This window comes from Saccopteryx bilineata, chromosome 6 (genome assembly GCF_036850765.1).
Source record: "Saccopteryx bilineata isolate mSacBil1 chromosome 6, mSacBil1_pri_phased_curated, whole genome shotgun sequence".
In the NCBI taxonomy this organism is placed as follows: domain Eukaryota; kingdom Metazoa; phylum Chordata; class Mammalia; order Chiroptera; family Emballonuridae; genus Saccopteryx; species Saccopteryx bilineata.
The window spans coordinates 201156533-201176007 of NC_089495.1; the positions used below are offsets into that span (position 1 = coordinate 201156533).

General features: G+C 51.1%; 2 protein-coding genes across 5 annotated transcripts in view; one reads left to right on the top strand and one right to left on the bottom strand.

The window, feature by feature from the left end:
• SAMHD1 (SAM and HD domain containing deoxynucleoside triphosphate triphosphohydrolase 1) overlaps nt 1-2466 on the top strand; it is a 61461-nt gene extending 58995 nt beyond the window's left edge. For both annotated transcript variants that reach the window (XM_066234403.1, XM_066234402.1), the window contains exon 16: nt 451-2466. In XM_066234403.1, the coding sequence (XP_066090500.1) occupies nt 451-552 (102 nt within the window). In that variant the 3' untranslated portion in view covers nt 553-2466. The remainder of the gene's footprint in view (nt 1-450) is intronic.
• TLDC2 (TBC/LysM-associated domain containing 2) lies at nt 856-16598 on the bottom strand. 3 transcript variants are annotated; one of them, XM_066234405.1, is made up of 7 exons: nt 16302-16598; nt 14427-14508; nt 12524-12679; nt 11126-11278; nt 10455-10550; nt 4999-5072; nt 856-3799 (listed from the first exon to the last, which is right to left on the bottom strand). In XM_066234405.1, exons 2-7 carry the CDS (start codon nt 14457-14459, stop codon nt 3664-3666), a joined length of 648 nt encoding a protein of 215 aa, XP_066090502.1. In that variant the 5' UTR covers nt 14460-14508; nt 16302-16598; the 3' UTR covers nt 856-3663. The 3 variants fall into 3 exon arrangements, with proteins under 3 accessions (XP_066090502.1, XP_066090503.1, XP_066090501.1); XM_066234406.1 differs by having other exon boundaries at nt 11126-11255; nt 14427-14529; XM_066234404.1 differs by having other exon boundaries at nt 14427-14529.
• Between the last annotated feature and the right edge of the window lie 2877 nt (nt 16599-19475).

A 19475-nucleotide genomic window follows, 5' to 3' on the forward strand; every position in this document is an offset into this window, starting at 1 on the left:
CTGTTTGCTTTGAAGTCATAGTGTCACTTCACTTGGAGGCTATACCTCCTTTTGGTTTGAGTCAGTGCTTGATGGGCCCGAGTTTGAGCCTTGCAGAGAGCAGTTCAAGCCCTGTCGGTACACACTGTCCTGTCAGGACACGCTGTCCTCTCGGTACGTACTGTCCTCTGCGTGTTTGCTGTCTTGTAGACCGGGGCCATGTACTGCAGAGTGAACGGGGCCAGGGAGGAGCAGGGGTCCAGTGAAATCTCTTTCTCCAGGAAGAAAAGACAAAGTTGGTGAAAGTGGATGAAGGGAAAGGGGCCCCAGGACCAGGCAGTGTGCCTCCTCTGGCCATCTTGAAAAGAAGAGGTCTGCAGCTGTTGCTGTGGAAGGCTCTCTTCTGCTTAGGACACCGGTGTTTCTGATTTGACCTAAGCACATGAATTTGTTTGTTTCTCTCTTTGACAGCATTGCGATATTGTAGCCGCTTTTAATACACCTCTAAAAGAAGAGAGGAAGCAACAAGCAAGCAGGGTCCGATCCCTGAAATATCCTGAGGAGTCTGCATGAACGTCCGCGGTCATTTCTTTACAAAATTAACTACAGCACAATTGATCAATTGAGGGAATTTGATCATAGAGTTCTACAAATTTAGTGCTTTCTGTTTTACATTTTGAATGTACACATATGCTGAAGCTATGCAATTTTTATTCAAAGAAACAAAAAGGAAATCAGGCATAGCTTGTTATATACATGCTGTGAAAAGCATTGCCCTGCCTGTTTTTAGTACTGATGAAAGGCTTTCTCTTTTAATCATCTATTTTCTTAGAATAACAATTCTTTTATATACTCTTGAACTTTTGTGACATATGATTGTTGTTGTTTTTTTAAGAAAGAAAAGTGGAAATGATACAAGGGCACACATTGGAATTTAGAGTTGGGATTGTCATGAAGAGCCATGGTTAAAAACCAGACATGAGATCCTGGCCCCCTGAGGAGGTGGCCCCCTGAGGATGGCTGGCCTTAAGTGATCTGACCTGACCCATCAGTGAATGCACCTTCCCTCCCCCGTCCAGCACGTTGGGGAAACAGATGAGAGCCAGGAGTGGGCTCCAGCCCTTCATGAGAACCGGAAGTGAGACATAAAATATCTTTTAGGAGGCCCTACCCTCAGTGTCAGAGGGATCCCCCAAACCGGGCCATACTCTGGGTCAGTTGTGGCCCCAGAACCAGGCGGTACTCACTGCTCACGCCCTGGTTTTACCACTGCCCAGCCTGGAGAAGGAGGCTCCCCCAGCTGACCTGCTCCTACATCCCTCTTGAGCTGAGCAGAAGCCCCCACAGGCCCCCTGTTCAGGGCTCTTCCGAGCTGGGACTTGGTTTATGCTGGTTCAGTGCATTTTATGGTTTCAGAGCCAAGACTGAGCAGCCTGTGCTGAGATGAGTGATGGCTCGGTGACTTCTAGGTCCCCCTTTGTAAATGGATTTCTTTACCTCCAGCAGTAGGGTGGACACCACTGTGGTTGAGCGGTGTTCCTGTGCTGAGCCCCGCCCTCCCCTCACATTTCCAGTCCTACAGAAATTCACCCAGTTGGAGCGAAAGTGGGTGGTGGCCAGGGGGTCCTGACGTCGCAAGGCAGTGAGGGGTGGGAGTCGTGAGCACCTAACAGCTTCGGCCCTCATGCTCCCCCGTCAGTGGTGGGGTGCGAGTCCTAGCTCTGGGCAGGAGTGAGTGGAGGGAGGGGGTACTCAGACCACAGCCCAGCAGACAGCTGCCACCTCCCACGGTGTAACCAGCTAACCAGCTTCCAGTCTGTTGACAGCAGGGTGGAAAGTATTTGGAATGTCTGCTATTTTGCATAATCTCCACCCACTCCCATCCCTCAGCAGATAATCAAGAGTTGACCCTAATTCATAGGAGAATAGCTAAAACCTTTCTTTCTAGTGTGGTGCCATGTAGGTGGGGACACATTCTCATGTGGGCTCAGAAGCACAGGTGAAGCCAGCTGTGGTCCTGGGTCACATCTGTTTTGATGAGAGTTCCTTGAAAGTATTTAGTGGGGAAAACTCTAGGCCTCCAACTCATGGACCCAGATCCAAAGCTGAGAATGTAATGTGTTTCTGCTAAGGCTGTTTTATTTCTGCAGCTCCTGCCTTTAAGTCATTGTGGTTTACTTTGGGATTTTGTAGTCCCAGTACTGTATCACTGTGCTGAGAAACAAGTTGAATCTTGCTTCTAAAGCAACTGCACTTTATGTCCTTTACAACTGTTCTGATGATGAGAACGGGTGTCATTTACAAGGTTAGCTTTATCTAAGAAAAATCTTCACTGTCTGTACAAAAATGGAGGCTTTCACAGCTTAGCCTGTGGAGTTAGTCATTGTTACCACCTTGAGACTGTAAACGGAACGGCAAGTTTAAATGACTGGTTGCTTAATTTGGGTGCAAGAAATCACTGCAATAAAGCTGCGTATTGTATCTCCATCTCGAAACCAGAGGTGTCCTCCGTAATGACGGTCACAGTGGGTGCCCAGGTTTGACCCTCTTGTGCAAAGGAAATGGGTCTAAAATCTCCCCGGATAGTCCCTAGCACCTCCATGCTATGTTGGGTTTGTGAGAGGGGGGGTCGGTATTTAACAGGGCCTGTGTTATTTTTTTCTCATTCAATAATGGCGAGCAATAGCATGATAAAGAATGTTTTCCTTCTGGTAGGAGCTGGGGACCGAGCATGGGAAGCTATGGATTTTTCTTAGTTTCCTGAGCCGTTGAGCCTGAAAACATATCCTCCCTCTCTTTTAACTTTCCCGAGGTTCCCCTCACAGAGTTTTAGCTTCTCTATCTAATATGCATACTGTTCATTTGCCGCAGTCTCGTCTTCCTCGTGAAATTAGAGATTTGTGAGCACCGGGCGCAGTGGTGCAGACAGGAAGTCCTCATTCGTCTAGAAAAAGGGTGATGCTATTGGGGTCTATTAGTTTCACTGGTTGAGCCCAGGTGTCTGTTGTTCTTCAAGTTAAAATCATTTCCAAAATATATACAGGAGAATCTCATTTTTGTAATATATATATTTCCATGGGAAATTGTCTGGAAGGATATCTACAAAAATGTTAGTGCTTTGGAGGGCAGTTGAATTTTAGGTTATTTTAATGTGTTCAGTTTTTTCCTACAATAAACATGTACCATTTGTACAATTTTTTAAAAGATACTCCTATTCTCTCTTTTTTTTTTTAGTTTTTACTTATTGATTTCAGCGAGAGAAGAGGGAGAGAGAGAGAGACAGGAATAATGAGCTGCTCCTATATGTGCCCTGACCAGGAATCAAACCATCGACCTCTGTGCCTCAGGACAGTATTTTAACCAACTGAGCTATCCGACCAGGGCTAGTTGCATAGTTTTTAAAAAGATAACTTTCATGAGGGACTTGGCACTGCTCAGGTGAGGTATAAATACCTTTTACTCTTCTAGTCACCTCTGCAGGACTGCAGTTCCTGTCCCCCAACCCTGTTCCTGACTTGGGTCCCTGGGCCACCGGGAGGCTGGCTCACAGCCAGAGTCAGCACCAGGACACGTCGCCATCCATGTGTCGGACAGAATGGGCTGCCCCGGGTAAGGGAGGCCTAGACAGCATCCACGAGCAGGTCGGAGCTCCTGTTTCCTTGGGAGGCTGCCCACCATGGGCCATCAGCTCAGAGCCCAGGCCTCCAGCTCCTTGATGCAGAACTGCTCCTGCCGGGCCAGCACCTCATTGTCGAAGGTCGCACAGGGGTGGCTTCCCCCGTGATACAAGTCTCCATCCAACCACAGCCCAAACTGGCCACTACAGAGAAGAGGAAAGTCTTGGTGTGGCTCCTTGCTGGGTGATGAGACCTGTCAGATCCACACCAGCAGCCCAGGGCCACCTATGACTACAGCCTATGTTTCAATGTCCTTTAAATAGATTTATCCTGAATTGTTGGGGACTACACAATCCTGTGGGGTTTCTGCACATTGTTCCCCACAGGATTTATTTATTTACTTACTTATATATTTTTATCTTGATTTCACTAAGGGAGGAAAGGGGAGAGAAAAAGAGATAGGAACATCGCACTGCTCCTGTACATGCCCTGACGGGGATCGAACCAGCAACTTCTGCGCTTTAGGACAATGCTCTAACCAACCGAGCTATCCAGCCAGGGTCCCCACAAGATTTAGAATACATTTTTTACAGGTCAGTAATTTTAATATACACAGTGGCGCAATCCTCACCACAGTTTTAGAACATTTGGAATATTTTTTAAGATGGCAAGGATTAACCAATGGAGTGAATGTCATAAGCGTGGATTCTGAGCCCAAGATACTTGAGAGAGCATCCATTTTAATCCCTTCATCTGACAGCAGACCCGGGCTGGGGCTGGGAAGAGAGTGACTGCCAATCGGCAATGGCTAATGTGTCCGGTGCCAAGCTGCCTCTCTGGGGGCTTTGCGGGCAGCCTGGCGGGGCAGGGGGGGGAGACCTTGCCTGGTACTGACCTAACTGTGCTGTCATTTTTGCCCTCAGGATAAGATTGATTCTGCCTGAACTGTTAGGTCACACCAGGAATGAGACTAACCTTTTCTCCCCATTCCACCCCCATCCCTAATATGCGCGCGCGCGCGCGCGCACACACACACACACACACACACACACACACACACACGGGGGTCCTGGGCAGATTCCAGTTACAGTCCCTAGGAGTACAGTGCTTACAAGTACTGAGGCTAACCTCATCCAACCACATAGAATGTTCTTCCCAGAGTTACATGAATTCACACTAAGCTGTCACCAACTGCAAACACTCAGAGCGAGAGTCCCCGCCATCCCTTCCCCTCGATGTTGACCTGGAGTGGGGTTGAGAGGCGGCTGTCGAAGGGAGAGACCTGAACGTGAACCACCAGCCTTCCCATTGCATCTGGGGCAGCCTAGCTCGACATTCCTGGGCGGGAGAAGGGACCAGAACACAGACCACCCGGAGACTCAGGGAGGACTGAGGCACGCACCTGCCGCTGCCCATCATCAGCAAATCCAAGTCTCCTTTCACAAAGAAAGAGTTGCTTCCTGTCCACTTGAAGACCTGGGACGACAGGAAAAGGCTCGTTACTGCCCTGCAGTTTGACCCCACACCACTGGGTGGCAGTGTGGTGCAGGGAATGGAACATCCTGGCTCTTGAGATTTCCTGCCAGTCTCCGGAGGTCACCCCCTCTGGACCTCCAGTTTGAATCCGCACAGCCCCTCTGTTCTAGGAAGAGAACAGAACCCTCTGAGGCCTCCTGCTTCCAAAGCCGGAGAGAGGAGTGGAAAAGTCCAGGTCAGGAGCAGGGCCCTGATTCCACCATTAACTAACTGTCCCCTCATCTGTCGCTGGAGGTAACACGAAGCCTGCTGGTCCCCCAGTGCTGCCGCCCTCCCAGTTCCTCAGCAGCTCTCCCAGGCCCCACCCCAGAGGGACCCGGTGACGACCACCGTTTCTGTCCTATCCGTCTCCACTCTTGCCCGCCCCATCCACACTCAAGTCACTCCTTGCTGGGTCACAGCTTCCCCTGTCTGCTGCCCACAGCCCGTCTCTACACTGCAATCTGAGTGATGTACTCAGCATCGAATCGGGTCTTAGCATTCCTCTGCCTAAAGCCCGCCCAAAGCTTCCCATAGCAACGGGAATAAATCGAAGGCCTTACTGTGGCTGTACGCCCAGCCTGCCCTGACCCCTGATTTCCTCTCTGACCTCTTCTCTTCCTTACTGACTGCACGCCAGCTATGCCAGCCTTCCTGTCCCTGAAACATCCAAAGCCATTCTTGCTTCCGGACCTTCGCGCCTACTGAGCCCTCTGCTCAGAACGCCCTTTCTGCAGATCCTCAGATGGCCGGTTTCTCATCTTCCAGCCCAAATGTCACCCCAGGGAAATTGCCTGGACCACCCTGACTCCAGTAAGCCTTTCCTCTCAGGCCCTTTTTCCTTTCTCACTGGGATGACCCTGTTCGTGTGTCCGTGTGTCACTGCTGACCCCCTAACATGTAAGCTCTGTGAGGGCCGTTTTTTTTCATAAGCAAAAGTTTATTTAGACCAGGGGTAGTCAACCTTTTTATACCTACCGCCCACTTTTGTATCTCTATTAGTAGTAAATTTTCTTTTTTTTTTAATAGAGATTTTTTAATGATTTTATTTATTCATTATAGAGAGGGGAGAGAGAGAGAGAGAGAGAGAGAGAGAGAGAGAAGGGGGGAGGAGCTGAAAGCATCAACTCCCATATGTGCCTTGACCAGGCAAGCCCAGGGTTTTGAACTGGCAACCTCAGCGTTTCCAGGTTGATGCTTTATCCACTGCGCCACCACAGGTCAGGCAGTAGTAAAATTTTCTAACAGCCCACTGGTTCCACAGTAATAGTGATTTATAAAGTAGGGAAGTAACTTTACTTTATAAAACTTATAAAGCACAGTTACACCAAGTTAAAGCATATAATAATAATTACTTACCAAGTACTTTATGTTGGATTTTAGCTAAGTTTGGCAGAATAAATCTTTATAAAACAAACTATAGGCCCTGGCCAGTTGGCTCAGCGGTAGAGCGTCGGTCTGGCGTGCAGGGGACCTGGGTTCAATTCCCGGCCAGGGCACATAGGAGAAGCGTCCATTTGCTTCTCCACCCCCCCCTCCTTCCTTTCTGTCTCTCTCTTCCCCTCCCGCAGCCAAGGCTCCATTGGAGCAAAGATGACCCGGGCACTGGGGATGGCTCCTTGGCCTCTGCCCCAGGCGCTAGAGTGGCTCTGGTCGCACAGAGCGACACCCTGGAGGGGCAGAGCATCGCCCCCTGGCGGGCAGAGCTTCGCCCCTGGTGGGCGTGCCGGGTGGATCCCCGTCGGGCGCATGCGGGAGTCTGTCTGACTGTCTCTCCCCGTTTCCAGCTTCAGAAAAATACAAAAAACAAACAAACAAAAAACTATAGTTAAATCTATCTTTTTATTTATACTTTGGTTGCTCTGCTACCGCCCACCATGAAAGCTGGAACACCCACTAGGGGGTGGTAGGAACCAGGTTGACTACCACTGCTCTAGATGTTTGTTGAATGAATAAATTATTCAAGAGTTAATTTAGCAAATAAAAAAGCTTTTAAAGGGCCGTGAGGCCTGACCTGTGGTGGTGCAGTGGATAAAGCATCGACCTGGAAATGCTGAGGTCGCCGGTTCGAAACCCTGGGCTTGCCTGGTCAAGGTACATATGGGAGTTGATGCTTCCAGCTCCTCCCCCTTCTCTCTCTCTGTCCTCTGTCTCTCTCCTCTCTAAAAATGAATAAATAAAATAAAATAAAGGGCCGTGAAAGCTTAGCATATTATTGCCTATAATTAGTTGCAAAAAAAAAAAAAGAAAGAAAGAAAGTGCTGTGAACAACCAAAGGGTTTTCAGGGGGAAAACAAAGGACTAATAAAAGACAAGCCTGGGCTCTGAAGAGATGAGATAATATTAACGAGTGACCACGTGAAGACAGAGCCATTCATGTCCTCCTTTACCCTCATCAAGGAGCATGACCTTCAAACTTGAAGGAGGAAGATAAACATTGAGACAGAAGAAATGAGACCATGTTCATGGTGCTGTTTGGAGTAGAAATCCAGGACTTCCCTGCCTCTCATTTAATAATAAATAAATAAATAAATAAATAAATAAATAAATAAATAAATAAAAGAGTGTGTTAGGTGGTGACAAATGCTAAGGAGAAAAACGTAGAGAAGGGCAATAAGGGTTTCCAGGGCATGGAGTAGCATACATTTAAATTTTTTTTTTTTAATATTTTATTTATTGATTTTTAGAGAGAAGGGAGAGAGAGAGAGAGAGAGAGAGAGAGAGAGAGAGAGAGAGGAGGAGCAGGAAGCATCAACTCCCATATGTGCCTTGACCAGGCAAGCCCAGGGTTTCGAACCGGCAACCTCAGTGTTCCAGGTTGACGCTTTATCCCACTGCGCCACCACCGGTCAGGCAGGCTAAGTTGTTTTTGTTTGTTTTTTTAAATTTTTATTTATTCATTTTAGAGAGGAGAGAGAGAGAGACAGAGAGAGAGGAGAGAGAGACAGGGGGGAGGAGCTGGAAGCATCAACTCCCATATGTGCCTTGACCAGGCAAGCCCAGGGTTTCGAACCGGCTACCTCAGCATTTCCAGGTCGAGGCTTTATCCACTGCGCCACCACAGGTCAGGCGAGTAGCATACATTTAAATTAGGTGGTCAAGGAGGGCCTCCATGAGATGGTGACATTTGAGCAGAGGGAATTGAGAACTGAGCGTGTGAGATCCAATGGCAGGCACTGTAGGTTAAAAACATCATGTGCAAAGGCCCTGAGATCAGAGCAGACCTGCATGTGTAAGGACCAGCTCAGTGTGGTTGGAGCAGAGTGGGTTAAAGGAAAAGTAGCAAGAAACAACAACAGAGAGAGGCCAGCAGATGTAGGGGCTTGGAGGTGATTGTAACGACTTCGGCTTTTCCCCAAAAGAGAAGGGCGGCCAGGAGACATGCTCTGACTTCCCTTTGAAAAGGATCATTCATCTGCTGTGATGACTGAAGGTGGAAGCGTTAGGAGGCTAGGGCAAGAACAGAGGCAAGTCAGGACGGTGTGAATGCAGGCTTGAGCCGGGATGACAGCAAAGGACTTGGTGAAAGGCAGAGGGTTCCAGAAATGGATAGAAAGAGCGGCCAGGGCAGTCAGGATTCGTGGACAGCTCCACGAATATAGGGTGTAAAGGAAAGCGATGTTAAGCAGGACTCCAAAGTTTTTGGTCTCAGCAGCAGCAGGAAAGACAGAGTTGTCAATTAACTTTGTTGGGGAAGATGGCAGGAGGACCTGTTTTATGGGGGAAAGTCAGGAGCTTGGCTTTGGACATGTGTGGCTTAAAACACCATGCTTGAGATCCATGTGGAGACGCGGGGTCGTGGTTGGATGTAGGTGAGTGTGGAGTCCAGGGGAAGAGGCCATCAGCTCATGGATGGCAGAGAAGACTGAGAATGGACAAGACCTTGAAGGAGAAGAGAAGAGGTGCTCAGAGAAGAGATGAGAATCCAAAACGGAGCTCTAGGACCTTGTGACAAAAGGTTAGGGGAGACGAGGAAGAACCCACAAAGGATTCTGCCAAGGAGTTATCAGATCAGTAAAGGAAAATTCTAGAACTTTAGAATTCTAGTATGGGAACCCTGGAAGGCAAGAGAGGAGGACTAGCATCCAGCTTGGGTTCACTACGAGCAACTGACGCCCTTCCTCTTTCCTGACATGATTACCAGGCTCGTCGATGGAGGCAATGCAATGGCTATGGTGCGTTTATTTGCCTAAAGCAAGGCAGTCCTTAGCGCCTTGTGACTTCCCGTCATGTGACCAGATGCTTGGGGTGTTGGATGTATCTGTAGGTGTCTTGGTCTCTGCACTGGAGAGGAGGTCTCTAATTGTACACCAAAATACCCAAATTTCTTTTTTTGTTGTTCTTTTCTACAGTGACAGAGAGAGAGTTAGAGAGAGGGACAGATAGATAGAGACAGACAGACAGGAATGGAGAGAGATGAGAAGCATCAATCATTAATTTTTTGTTGTGACACCTTAGTTATTATTGATTGCTTTCTCATCTGTGCCTTGGCCGTAGGGCTGCAGCAGACCAAGTAACCCCTTGCTCAAGCCAGCAACCTTGGGTCCAAGCTGGTGAGCTTTGCTCAAACCACATGAGCCCGCGCTCAAGCTGGTGACCTCGGGGTCTTGAACCCGGGTCCTCCGCATCCCAGTCCGACGCTCTGTCCACTGCGCCACCACCGCCCGGTCAGGTCAGAACCATTTCTTTATCCATTTTGTATTTCCACTCCCTTCAACTTCCTTTTTCCTCTCTCCATCTGTTAAACCACATTGGCAAACCCCAGTCGTGGCTGAACCTGCACCTGCACTCTCTCCGGGCCTGAATGTTTCTGGAGGAGTAACTGGCTTGCTTTAGATTTGGTCCCAAGCCTCCAATCAACACCGCCGGCTGCTCCTCTGTTTCCCTACTCTTCCCTCGTAGGCTTCCTTCCCCTCCCGTGATCATAGTTGATACCTACTCTCCCCTCAACCTTCACGCCTTCTCCTCCATCCTCGCTCACAGTGATGATGATAAGCTCACCCGGTACTTCATAAGAGAGTTGAAACTATTGGACATATCTGTCTTCATCTTCCTACCCCAACACCCACAGATCTACCTGCACTTGGACCAGTCTTGTCTTTTCAGCCTGTACCTGGTGAGCAACCAACCTCATCCTCTCAGAGCCAGTAAGTGGTTGCCAAGGACCTTCTGAGCATTAAAAAAATAAATAAATAAAAACAAAGATGGCCGCCCACTGCCCTCCTACATTCCCTCTGTGGAAAGATGGAGAGGAACCCCAGCACGAGGGATGGAGCTGGGGGCCACTGGGACCCTGGGATCTTTGTCCTGCCACAGACCCCCCCCCCAACACTGCAACATCACCTTCAGCTGTGGGGAGAAGGAGAAGAGGAATGTCTCGCCGGTACCATAGAAGCTTTTGCTGAGTCGAAAAGCTGAGGAGGAGAAGGCCCCAAACATCTGGAAAGCAGAAGAGTTCACAGTTTGCAGCTGGAAGGGAGTTGGTGGTCCTCTGGAAACCCCACTTTCCATGCTTATTTTAGAGGAGCAACGTGGGAGCTTGGGGCAGAGCTGGGGGACAGAGAGGCCCCCAAGGGCCCATCAACTAATGCATCCTTTCCCTGAACACACCCCAGACCCGGCCGGTTTGCTCAGTGGTAGAGCATCGGCCTGGCATGCAGGAGTCCCAGGTTCGATTCCCGGCCAGGGCACACAGGAGAAGCGCCCATCTGCTTCTCCACCCCTCCCCCTCTCCTCCCTCTCTGTCTCTCTCTTCCCCTCCCGCAGCCAAGGCTCCATTGGAGCAAAGTTGGCCCGGGCGCTGAGGATGGCTCCATGGCCTCTGCCTCAGGCGCTAGAGTGGCTCTGGTCGCAACAAAGCAACGCCCCAGATGGGCAGAGCATTGGCCCCTGGTGGGCATGCCTGGTGGATCCCGACGGGCGCATGTGGGAGTCTGTCTGACTGCCTCCCCGTTTCCAGCTTCAGAAAAATACCAAAAAACAAACCCAAAAAAAACACACCCAGCCCAGCTCACCTGGCCGTCCTGGTCCTTCAGCACCAGCAGCACCGGCCCACTGTGGCCTTCCATCTGCCTGTACAGGCTCCGCAGGCTGAAGCCGTCCCTTGCCGTGCAGAAGGCCAGACTCCAGGAGTGTCCAGTGATTCTTGGGGGGAGGTGGAGGCTGAGCTGGGGGCAGGTCTGCAGGTGAGTGGGGCAGCCTCGTCCTCCCAGCCTCCTTGCACTATACCCTTAGGGTCCCAGGGGGACTGGGGTTAAACAGCCACGACTCACACAAGCATGGTGCCTTATGGGTTGCAGAGTCGTTTCCTGTTTCCAAAGGACCTTCCCACAGATTAGAAGTAGCCCTCAGAGAGAGGGATTATTATTACTACTTTTTTTACAGAGACAGAGAGAGAGTCAGAGAGAGGGATAGACAGGGACAGACAGACAAGAATGGAGAGATGAGAAGCATCAATCATTAGTTTTTCGTTGCACGTTGCAACACCTTAGTTGTTCATTGATTGACTTTTCATACATGCCTTGACCACGGGCCTTCAGCAGACCGAGTAACCCCTTGCTCAAGCCAGCTACCTTGGGCTCAAGCTGATGAGCTTTGCTCAAACCAGATGAGCCCTCACTCAAGCTGGTGACCTCGGGGCCTCGAACCTGGGTCCTCTGCATCTTTTTTTTTTTTTTTTTAATTTTTTTTTTAATGTTATTTATTCATTTTTAGAGAGGAGAGAGAAAGACAGAGAGAGACAGAGAGAGAGAAGGGGGGAGGAGCCAGAAGCATCAACTCCCATATGTGCTTTGACCAGGCAAGCCCAGGGTTTCGGACCGGCGACCTCAGCATTTCCAGGTTGACGCTTTATCCACTGCGCCACCACAGGTCAGGCGGTCCTCTGCATCTTAGTCAGACATTCTATCCACTGTGCCACCGCCCGGTCAGGCAAGAGGGGTTATTTTATAGATGAAGAAACTGAGGCTCAGGGAGCTAAGGCAACCTGCCTAAAGCCCACATGGGGAGCAAGGGGCAGAGTCAGGATTTGAACTCGGGACTCTCTCCCCTTGGTCACCCCGGCCCCTAGTGGCTAGAGAATAGATGAGATGCAGAATCTGTCCTCCTAATCCACCTTCCTGCCCTCATTCTCCTACCTCTATCCCAGCTTTGGTTTCAGTTCCCAAGGGTGGTTCTACTTAAAAAATTAACATTGCATTATATCCTTAACCTCCTGGTCCAGTGAAGAAGGCGGTGCTAGCGTTTCCAGATCATTTGACAAGTGCGAAAGGAAAGCCCCGAGGAGAAATTATTTGCTCAAGGTGACACAGTGGGCTGCATTCCGAGCAGGGATGACCCCTGATATCCTTGGGCCTGGCTGGGGGTGGGACTCTCAGCTTTAGGGCTGAAATCCTTGCTCCATAGGCCCGAACCTGCCTAATCTCCGAGGCTCCCAGAACCTGGCTGGCTTCTGCCAGCTGGGGCTCCACTGGATCTTCAGGAGCTGGGGCCGGGGCTGCCTCCTTCTCTTCTTCCTCTTCCTCTTCCTCACCCTCCTCTCCAGACTGAGTGTCCTCCACCTGGCTGGGCTGTGAAGACACAAAGAGGCCTGGTGGGTCAACAGTCAGGAGACACCGGCTCCCGCACCTCCAAGCCTGAGAGCCTCAGCCACCCTGCCCAGGCCCCTAAGGCCGCCAGCCCAGCCAGGAGGCTGGGGAGTGTCTGCCACAGACAAGACCCGGCCCTGCCTCCTGCTGGTCCCCCCCCCCCCCCCCCGCCGCGAGCTGAAGTTTGAAACACACACCCCTCTCAAATGTGGCTGTGGGCACCGTGGTTTGTCTGCCCGCCCGCTCTGGGCCCAGGGTGAGTGCCAGAGATCCAGTTCTCAGCGTGGGGGCAGGAGGGAAGGGCAGGTGACAGCTCAGCCCTGGGTGCTGCAACTGTGTGTGGTTGTACTTGAAATAATGATAAGAATAAGAACAATAATAATAACCAGAGTGGCAGATGTTGACCAGCACACGCTTGACTGGGCCTGTGTGAAGTACTTGCTGGGCTTGATCTCTCTGAATTGACCCAGGAATCCTAAGAATGTCCTTCTTCTTCTCCCCATTTTAAATTTATTTATGTATTTATTTATTTATTTATTTTTCCATTTTTTTAGAAAGGAGAGAGAGGGAGAAGGGAGGAGGAGCAGAAAGCATCAACTCCCATATGTGCCTTGACCAGGCAAGTCCAGGGTTTCGAACTGGCGACCTCAGCGTTCCAGGTCGATGCTTTATCCAATGTGCCCCCACAGGTCAGGCTTCTCTGTATTTTAAAAAGGAAGCCAGGCCCTGGCCGGTTGGCTCAGTGGTAGAGCGTTGGCCTGGTGTGCGGAAGTCCCGGGTTCAATTCCTGGCCAGGGCACACAGGAGAGGCGCCCATCTGCTTCTCCACCTGTCTCTCTCTTCCCCTCCCGCAGCCAAGGTTCCATTGGAGCAAAAGATGGCCCGGACGCTGGGGATGGCTCCTTGGCCTCTGCCCCAGGCGCTAGAGTAGCTCTGGTCGCGACAGAGCGACGCCCCAGATGGGCAGAGCATCGCCCCCTGGTGGGCATGCCGGGTGGATCCCGGTCAGGCGCATGCGGGAGTCTGTCTGCCTCCCCGTTTCCAGCTTCAGAAAAATATAAATAAATAAATAAATAAATAAAATGTGCGCTTGTCCACGTGAACATGTGTGTTAGCTTACCATAGAGTTGGGTAGGCAGATCAGTGTGAGGACGTACGGCGTGTAACTTTGTGTGTTTGCCTGTCAATGTGTTTGTGAGTGTGAGTTGGGATTGTGCCAATATATGTATGTGAGTTAGTGGGCATGTATGTTAGTATATTCATTCGTTTGTTTGAGCTTCCGCTCTGTACCAGAGTGGGTGTGGGTGTGTGTGGGTGTGTGCGGATGTGTGCTTGCGCACAGTGATTTCAGGGCTCTCCGTAGGAAAGAGAGACCTCAAGGATGAGACGGACAGGACACCGCTTTCCTGTTCCCAGGTTCAGGCCCAAGGAGGGCTCCCAGCTGTGTGGGGCTTCTGGACAGAGCTCCCTCTGGCACCCGGCCCCAGGGAGGAGGAGCAGAACAGCAGTCTGCTCTCTGAGGGTCCCAGGACCGTGGGGCTGGGAGCTTAGGCCCTGGGTTCCTAAGTCCGTGCTCTGAACTCCAGGCCAGCTGCGGAGGAGGGACTTGGACGAGACGAGACGCAAGTCTCCTGCCTGCACTGATCCCTAGCTCAGGCCCCACCCTGCCCCAGAACTCACCTCCCCCCACCTTTCCTGACCTAAGCCCCGCCCACGCCGGACCCCTTACCAGCCGGGTGTAACGCCAGCGAAGACCGCTCATTCTCCCGTCCGAGTCCAGCTGTGGGCTGCCAGTGAGCCAGGCCTCAGCCCTGCCAGGGGAGGAATCGCCACTGGGCGAGGCAGATAGGTGAGAGGGAGAGAGGTCTGCGCACACCGGGCTGGCGCCACGCCACCCAGCTGCCCTTTGCTCACTCTGTCCTGTCACTCTCAGCCTGTGTCGCCACTGGGTGTGTCTGTGAGGTTGGCTGCCCTCGGCGTTCAGGGCCTCCCTCGCGTGATAGCCATACACAGTCAATTCTCGGTGTGATTCCCTTCCACCTTCTTGCCCTTCTAGCAGTCTGGCTTAGGAACTCTGGCTCCCTGTATGACTCTGAATAAGTCTCTTGCACTCCTGGGCCTCAGTTTCCCTACATGTAACACGTTGAACCAGATCACGACAGAGGCCACTGCAAAACTGACATCATGCAATTCAGTTCCTCCTTAAAGCCAACGAGTGCATTGTAACAGAAGCTTGAGAAGGCTGCCCTAAACCAAAAATCACATTTTAAACAAAAAAAATCCTTTTTTTTTTTTTTTTTTACAGAGACAGAGAGAGGGATAGACAGGGACAGACAGACAGGAACAGAGAGATGAGAAGCATCGAAGCATCAATCATTAGTTTTTCGTTGCGACACCTTAGTTGTTCATTGATTGCTTTCTCATATGTGCCTTGACAGGGGTGGGGGCTACAGCAGAGTGAGTGGCCCCTTTGCTCAAGCCAACGACTTTGGGCTCAAGCTGGTAAGCCTTGCTCAAACCAGATGAGCCCACGCTCAGGCCAGCAACCACGCGCTCAAGCTGGATGAGCCTGTGCTCAAACCAGTGACCTTGGAGTTTTGACACTTGGTCCTCTGCGTCCCAGTCCAATGCTCTATCCACTGTGCCACTGCCTGGTCAGGCCAGTCTTTTATATTTATTTAATAAATATTTGTATGCACATGTTTATAAACAGGTCATACCATTTATAGTTTTATATAGTTCTTTTTCCCTTAACAGACGACAATTTCCCAAAGACTTTATTACCCTTTGAACGCGTGACTATCAATGGCTGCTTATTATTTCATCATAGGACGTGCGCCATTTAGTCCTCAAATTTTGTTTGCTTCTAACTTTTTGTGATGATAAGCAAAACCGTAATGAACTTCCTTTTTCATAAATCTGATTATACCCTTTATGATGCGTTTCAAAAGTTGAACGCTGGATCAAAGGGCTGACGCATAGTTCTAGACAAATGCTTCCAGAAAGGTTTCCTGGTGCTTAAAGCTGACCCAGGTCCAGGCAGCTTTGGGGAATCTCAGGGCAATATCTCATATCCTCAAGCTGCAGAGGAGGAAACTGCCGCTCAGAAAGTGGAAGGGACGTCCCACAGCCCCATGATAGTCTGACACAGAAATTAAGAGCACAGGCTCTGGAGTCAGGGCGTTCAAATCCTGGTTTTGCCATTTAATTGCTGTGTGTCTGTGGGCAAGTTACTTAACATCTCTGTACTTCCGTCTCCTCATCTGTAAGAAATCTACCTCATAGGGCTGTTGTAAGAGTCAATGGAGAAAATACCTCAAGAACGGGGATGTTAAGCCAGGCCTCCACCCTCCTGTCCTCAATTCGGTGAGGTAACCTCCAGGGCCTGGTGTTTGGTGAGCACTGGATAAATGACAGTGCTTTCGCTACCCTGCCCCACCCTGTCACCACACACACACGGCCTCTTTGACAAATCCGGGGCTCAAATTCCTGACAAGTGGCCACTCAGTCTCCACCTGGGCACCTCTGGGACAGATAGTCACTCTGTCAGTTGTAGGGGTGAGAAGCTCGTGGGGAGAGGCGGGAACGGTGGAAATGTACTCACCCTGCCGAGCCAAGCCTCCAGCCCGTCCAAGCCCAGTGGTTTCCTTAGCGCATCTCCCGGATCGCCCAGAGAGGGGGCCCCTTCCCGAAGCGACCCTGCCCACCGGGCAGTCTGAATGCAGCAGTTTCAGCGCCCCACCCTGGGATCCCCGTGGCTGGCTGGCATCTCCATCCTGGCTCGGCTCCAGGTCCTCTTTGGCTCTTATACCTGCCCAGAGGGCGGCAGGCCCTGGCTCCGGGCCTGCTCCGTTCCAGCTGGGGAGGCCTGGCCGTGATTACCATCTATCAGAAACTCAAATCCCACAGCACACACAAACAAGACCTGTCGCCCTTTGGCCCCGACTCTGCCCCCACCAGCCCAGAGAGGCGGGGACACTGAACTTCTTGGCCCTAACAGGGAACCTCTCACCTCAGCTACCAGGTGCAACCTGCTGCCTGACTCCTGCTCCCCAGACCCTTTTCTTGTGGGGCATAAATGCTAGAGGAAAGGCTTACGCTGTGGGGTCTCCATCCGGCACCTCGTGCTACAGGGGAGGCCTGGGCTGCCCCTGCCCCTTTCCTCTCTTACATGGGTGACAGGTGACAATCCTTTCCTCGTTGGCCCGCCCTGACATTAGGCGAGAGCATGCACAGGGAGCCCAGTGTTGGGCACACAGTAGGCACATCACCTAGCTCATAGTGGGACATCAGCGAATGCTGCGTTGTTGAATCACAGAACCTCGAAGTTGGAAGGGCAGTCGGCCCGTTCCAGAGCAAGTGACCGCCACCCAGGGCAGACTCCTCTAGCAGATACCCACACCTCATGGTCCCCCAGCCTCTGTTGAGTGAGTGAGCCCACTGTCTCGCTCACTCCGTCCTCACATGGCTGAGAGAGCCCTCCTGCTGGGCTTTGTGGAGTGAACTTGGGTCCCTAGATACTCTGCCCATGGCCAGGTGCGCCGGGGCAGTGTCCCCTCCTGGAAGGATGGGGTGCCAAAAGGACTTGTATTATGGGGGAAACAGGCAAGTGAAGGGCCCTGTTGTCACCTCAAACATGGCTGTTGCAGTGTGTGTTTAAACTGTAAACGGTTCGAGGGTCACACACCTGGCCCTGCCTGCTCTCCGAGTCCTCTCCCCACCTTCTTTCTCTCTGCCATGCTCGATGCCTGAACCATCGGGCACTTTAAGAAGCCAGCAAAGGCCTGACCAGGTGGTGGCGCAGTGGATAGAGCATCGGACTGGGATGCGGAAGGACCCAGGTTCGAGACCCCGAGGTCGCCAGCTTGAGCGCGGGCTCATCTGGCTTGAGCAAAGAGCTCACCAGCTTGGACCCAAGGTCGCTGGCTCCAGCAGGGGGTTACTCGGTCTGCTGAAGGCCCTCGGTCAAGGCACATGTGAGAAAGCAATCAATGAACAACTAAGAAGTCGCAATGCTCAACAAGAAACTGATGATTGATGCTTCTCATCTCTCTCCGTTCCTGTCTGTCTGTCCCTGTCTATCTCTGCCTCTGTAAAAAGAAGCCAGCAAAGATTGCTTTGCTGTCCCATTTCAGGAAATGGGACATGTCCCCATGTCCAGGAAAACCCAGCACGTGACCTGTCGGGAACACCAATTGCCGTGCTCCCCTGGTGGGATTCTAGGCGCCTGGGTGCTGGCTGTCCCAGCTCTGCCTCAACAGCTTGCTTGCTTTCTTCTTGACCAGACACACACCGCCTCTTTCGGAACCGCTGTAGACATCTCCAGGAAACAATTTAAGGGGGAAAGGTTAAGTGACCCAGGGAACATCCACTCTGTGGATTATTTCTAAGTATTAAAAGCAATGTTGTCAAAGAGTTTATAAAAGCACGGGGCCACGCTTCTGCGTCCCCGCTAAGTGAAGAAAAGCAGGACATAATATCGTATGTGCAGTATGATTTCAGCTATGTAAAATGAACCTGCAAACGTTAAGAGAAAATGACTAGAACCTCTTTAGAATTCACCTGGTGTTTGCTGGGCTGACTGGCTTCCCTCTGAGCCTCAGATGGGTGCATAGATGACCCGGCATACCCCCTCTTTCGTCCTGGGAAGTCTGGTTTATCATTCTCCGAAAAGACTCCTATTCTTGGTGACTTCATTCTTCACTGAAAAGAACAGAAGCCATCATCAGTCACTGCCTCACCTTCCTGACAGCTGCACCTCCTGCATCTCCCCCATCTCTCTCCCTCCCCTCCAAGACAATGGATGAAGGATCCCTGTTCCTTTCTAAAGCTAGTCCCCCATCCCTGGATCCATCTGTGTCCTCTTCTCCTGCCCCTGCTTCTCTCTCTGTCTCATTCCTCTCTCGCTGGTCCCTCCCTCTCAACGTGACAGCCCCTTCCATAACTCTGCCGTTTTCCTCCTTCCTACACTCCTCTTTTACCCACGTTCTAGAACACAGAATTTTAAAATATTTTCCCCATTGATTTGAGAGAGAGAAAGAGAGGAAGGGGGAGAGAGATCAACTCATTGTTCCACTTAGTTGTTCCATTTAGTTGTGCACTCACTCATTTTTTTATTTTTTTTTTGTATTTTTCTGAAGCTGGAAACAGGGAGAGACAGACAGACTCCTGCATGCTCCCGACCGGGATCCACCCGGCACGCCCACCAGGGGGCGACGCTCTGCCCCTCCGGGGCGTCGCTCTGTCGCGACCAGAGCCACTCCAGCGCCACTCCAGCGCCCGGGCCATCTTTGCTCCAATGGAGCCTCGGCTGCGGGAGGAGAAGAGAGAGACAGAGAGGAAGGAGAGGGGGAGGAGTGGAGAAGCAGATGGGTGCCTCTCCTGTGTGCCCTGGCTGGGAATCAAACCCGGGACTTCTGCACGCCAGGCCGACGCTCTACCACTGAGCCAACTGGCCAGGGCCCACACTCACTCATTGATTGCTTCTTGGGGGATCAAACCCAGGACCTCTGGTGTACCTGGGGCTGTATGTTCTCTTTGGAGAAATGTCTATTCAGGTCCTCTGCCCATTTTTTATTGGTCTGTGATGTTTTGGGGTTTTTTGGTATTGAGTTTTATGAGTTCTTTTTTTTTTTAATTTTATTTATTTTTTACAGAGACAGAGAGTGAGTCAGAGAGAGGGATAGACAGGGACAAACAGGAACGGAGAGAGATGAGAAGCATCAATTATTAGTTTTTCATTGCGCGTTGCAACACCTTAGTTGTTCATTGATTGCCT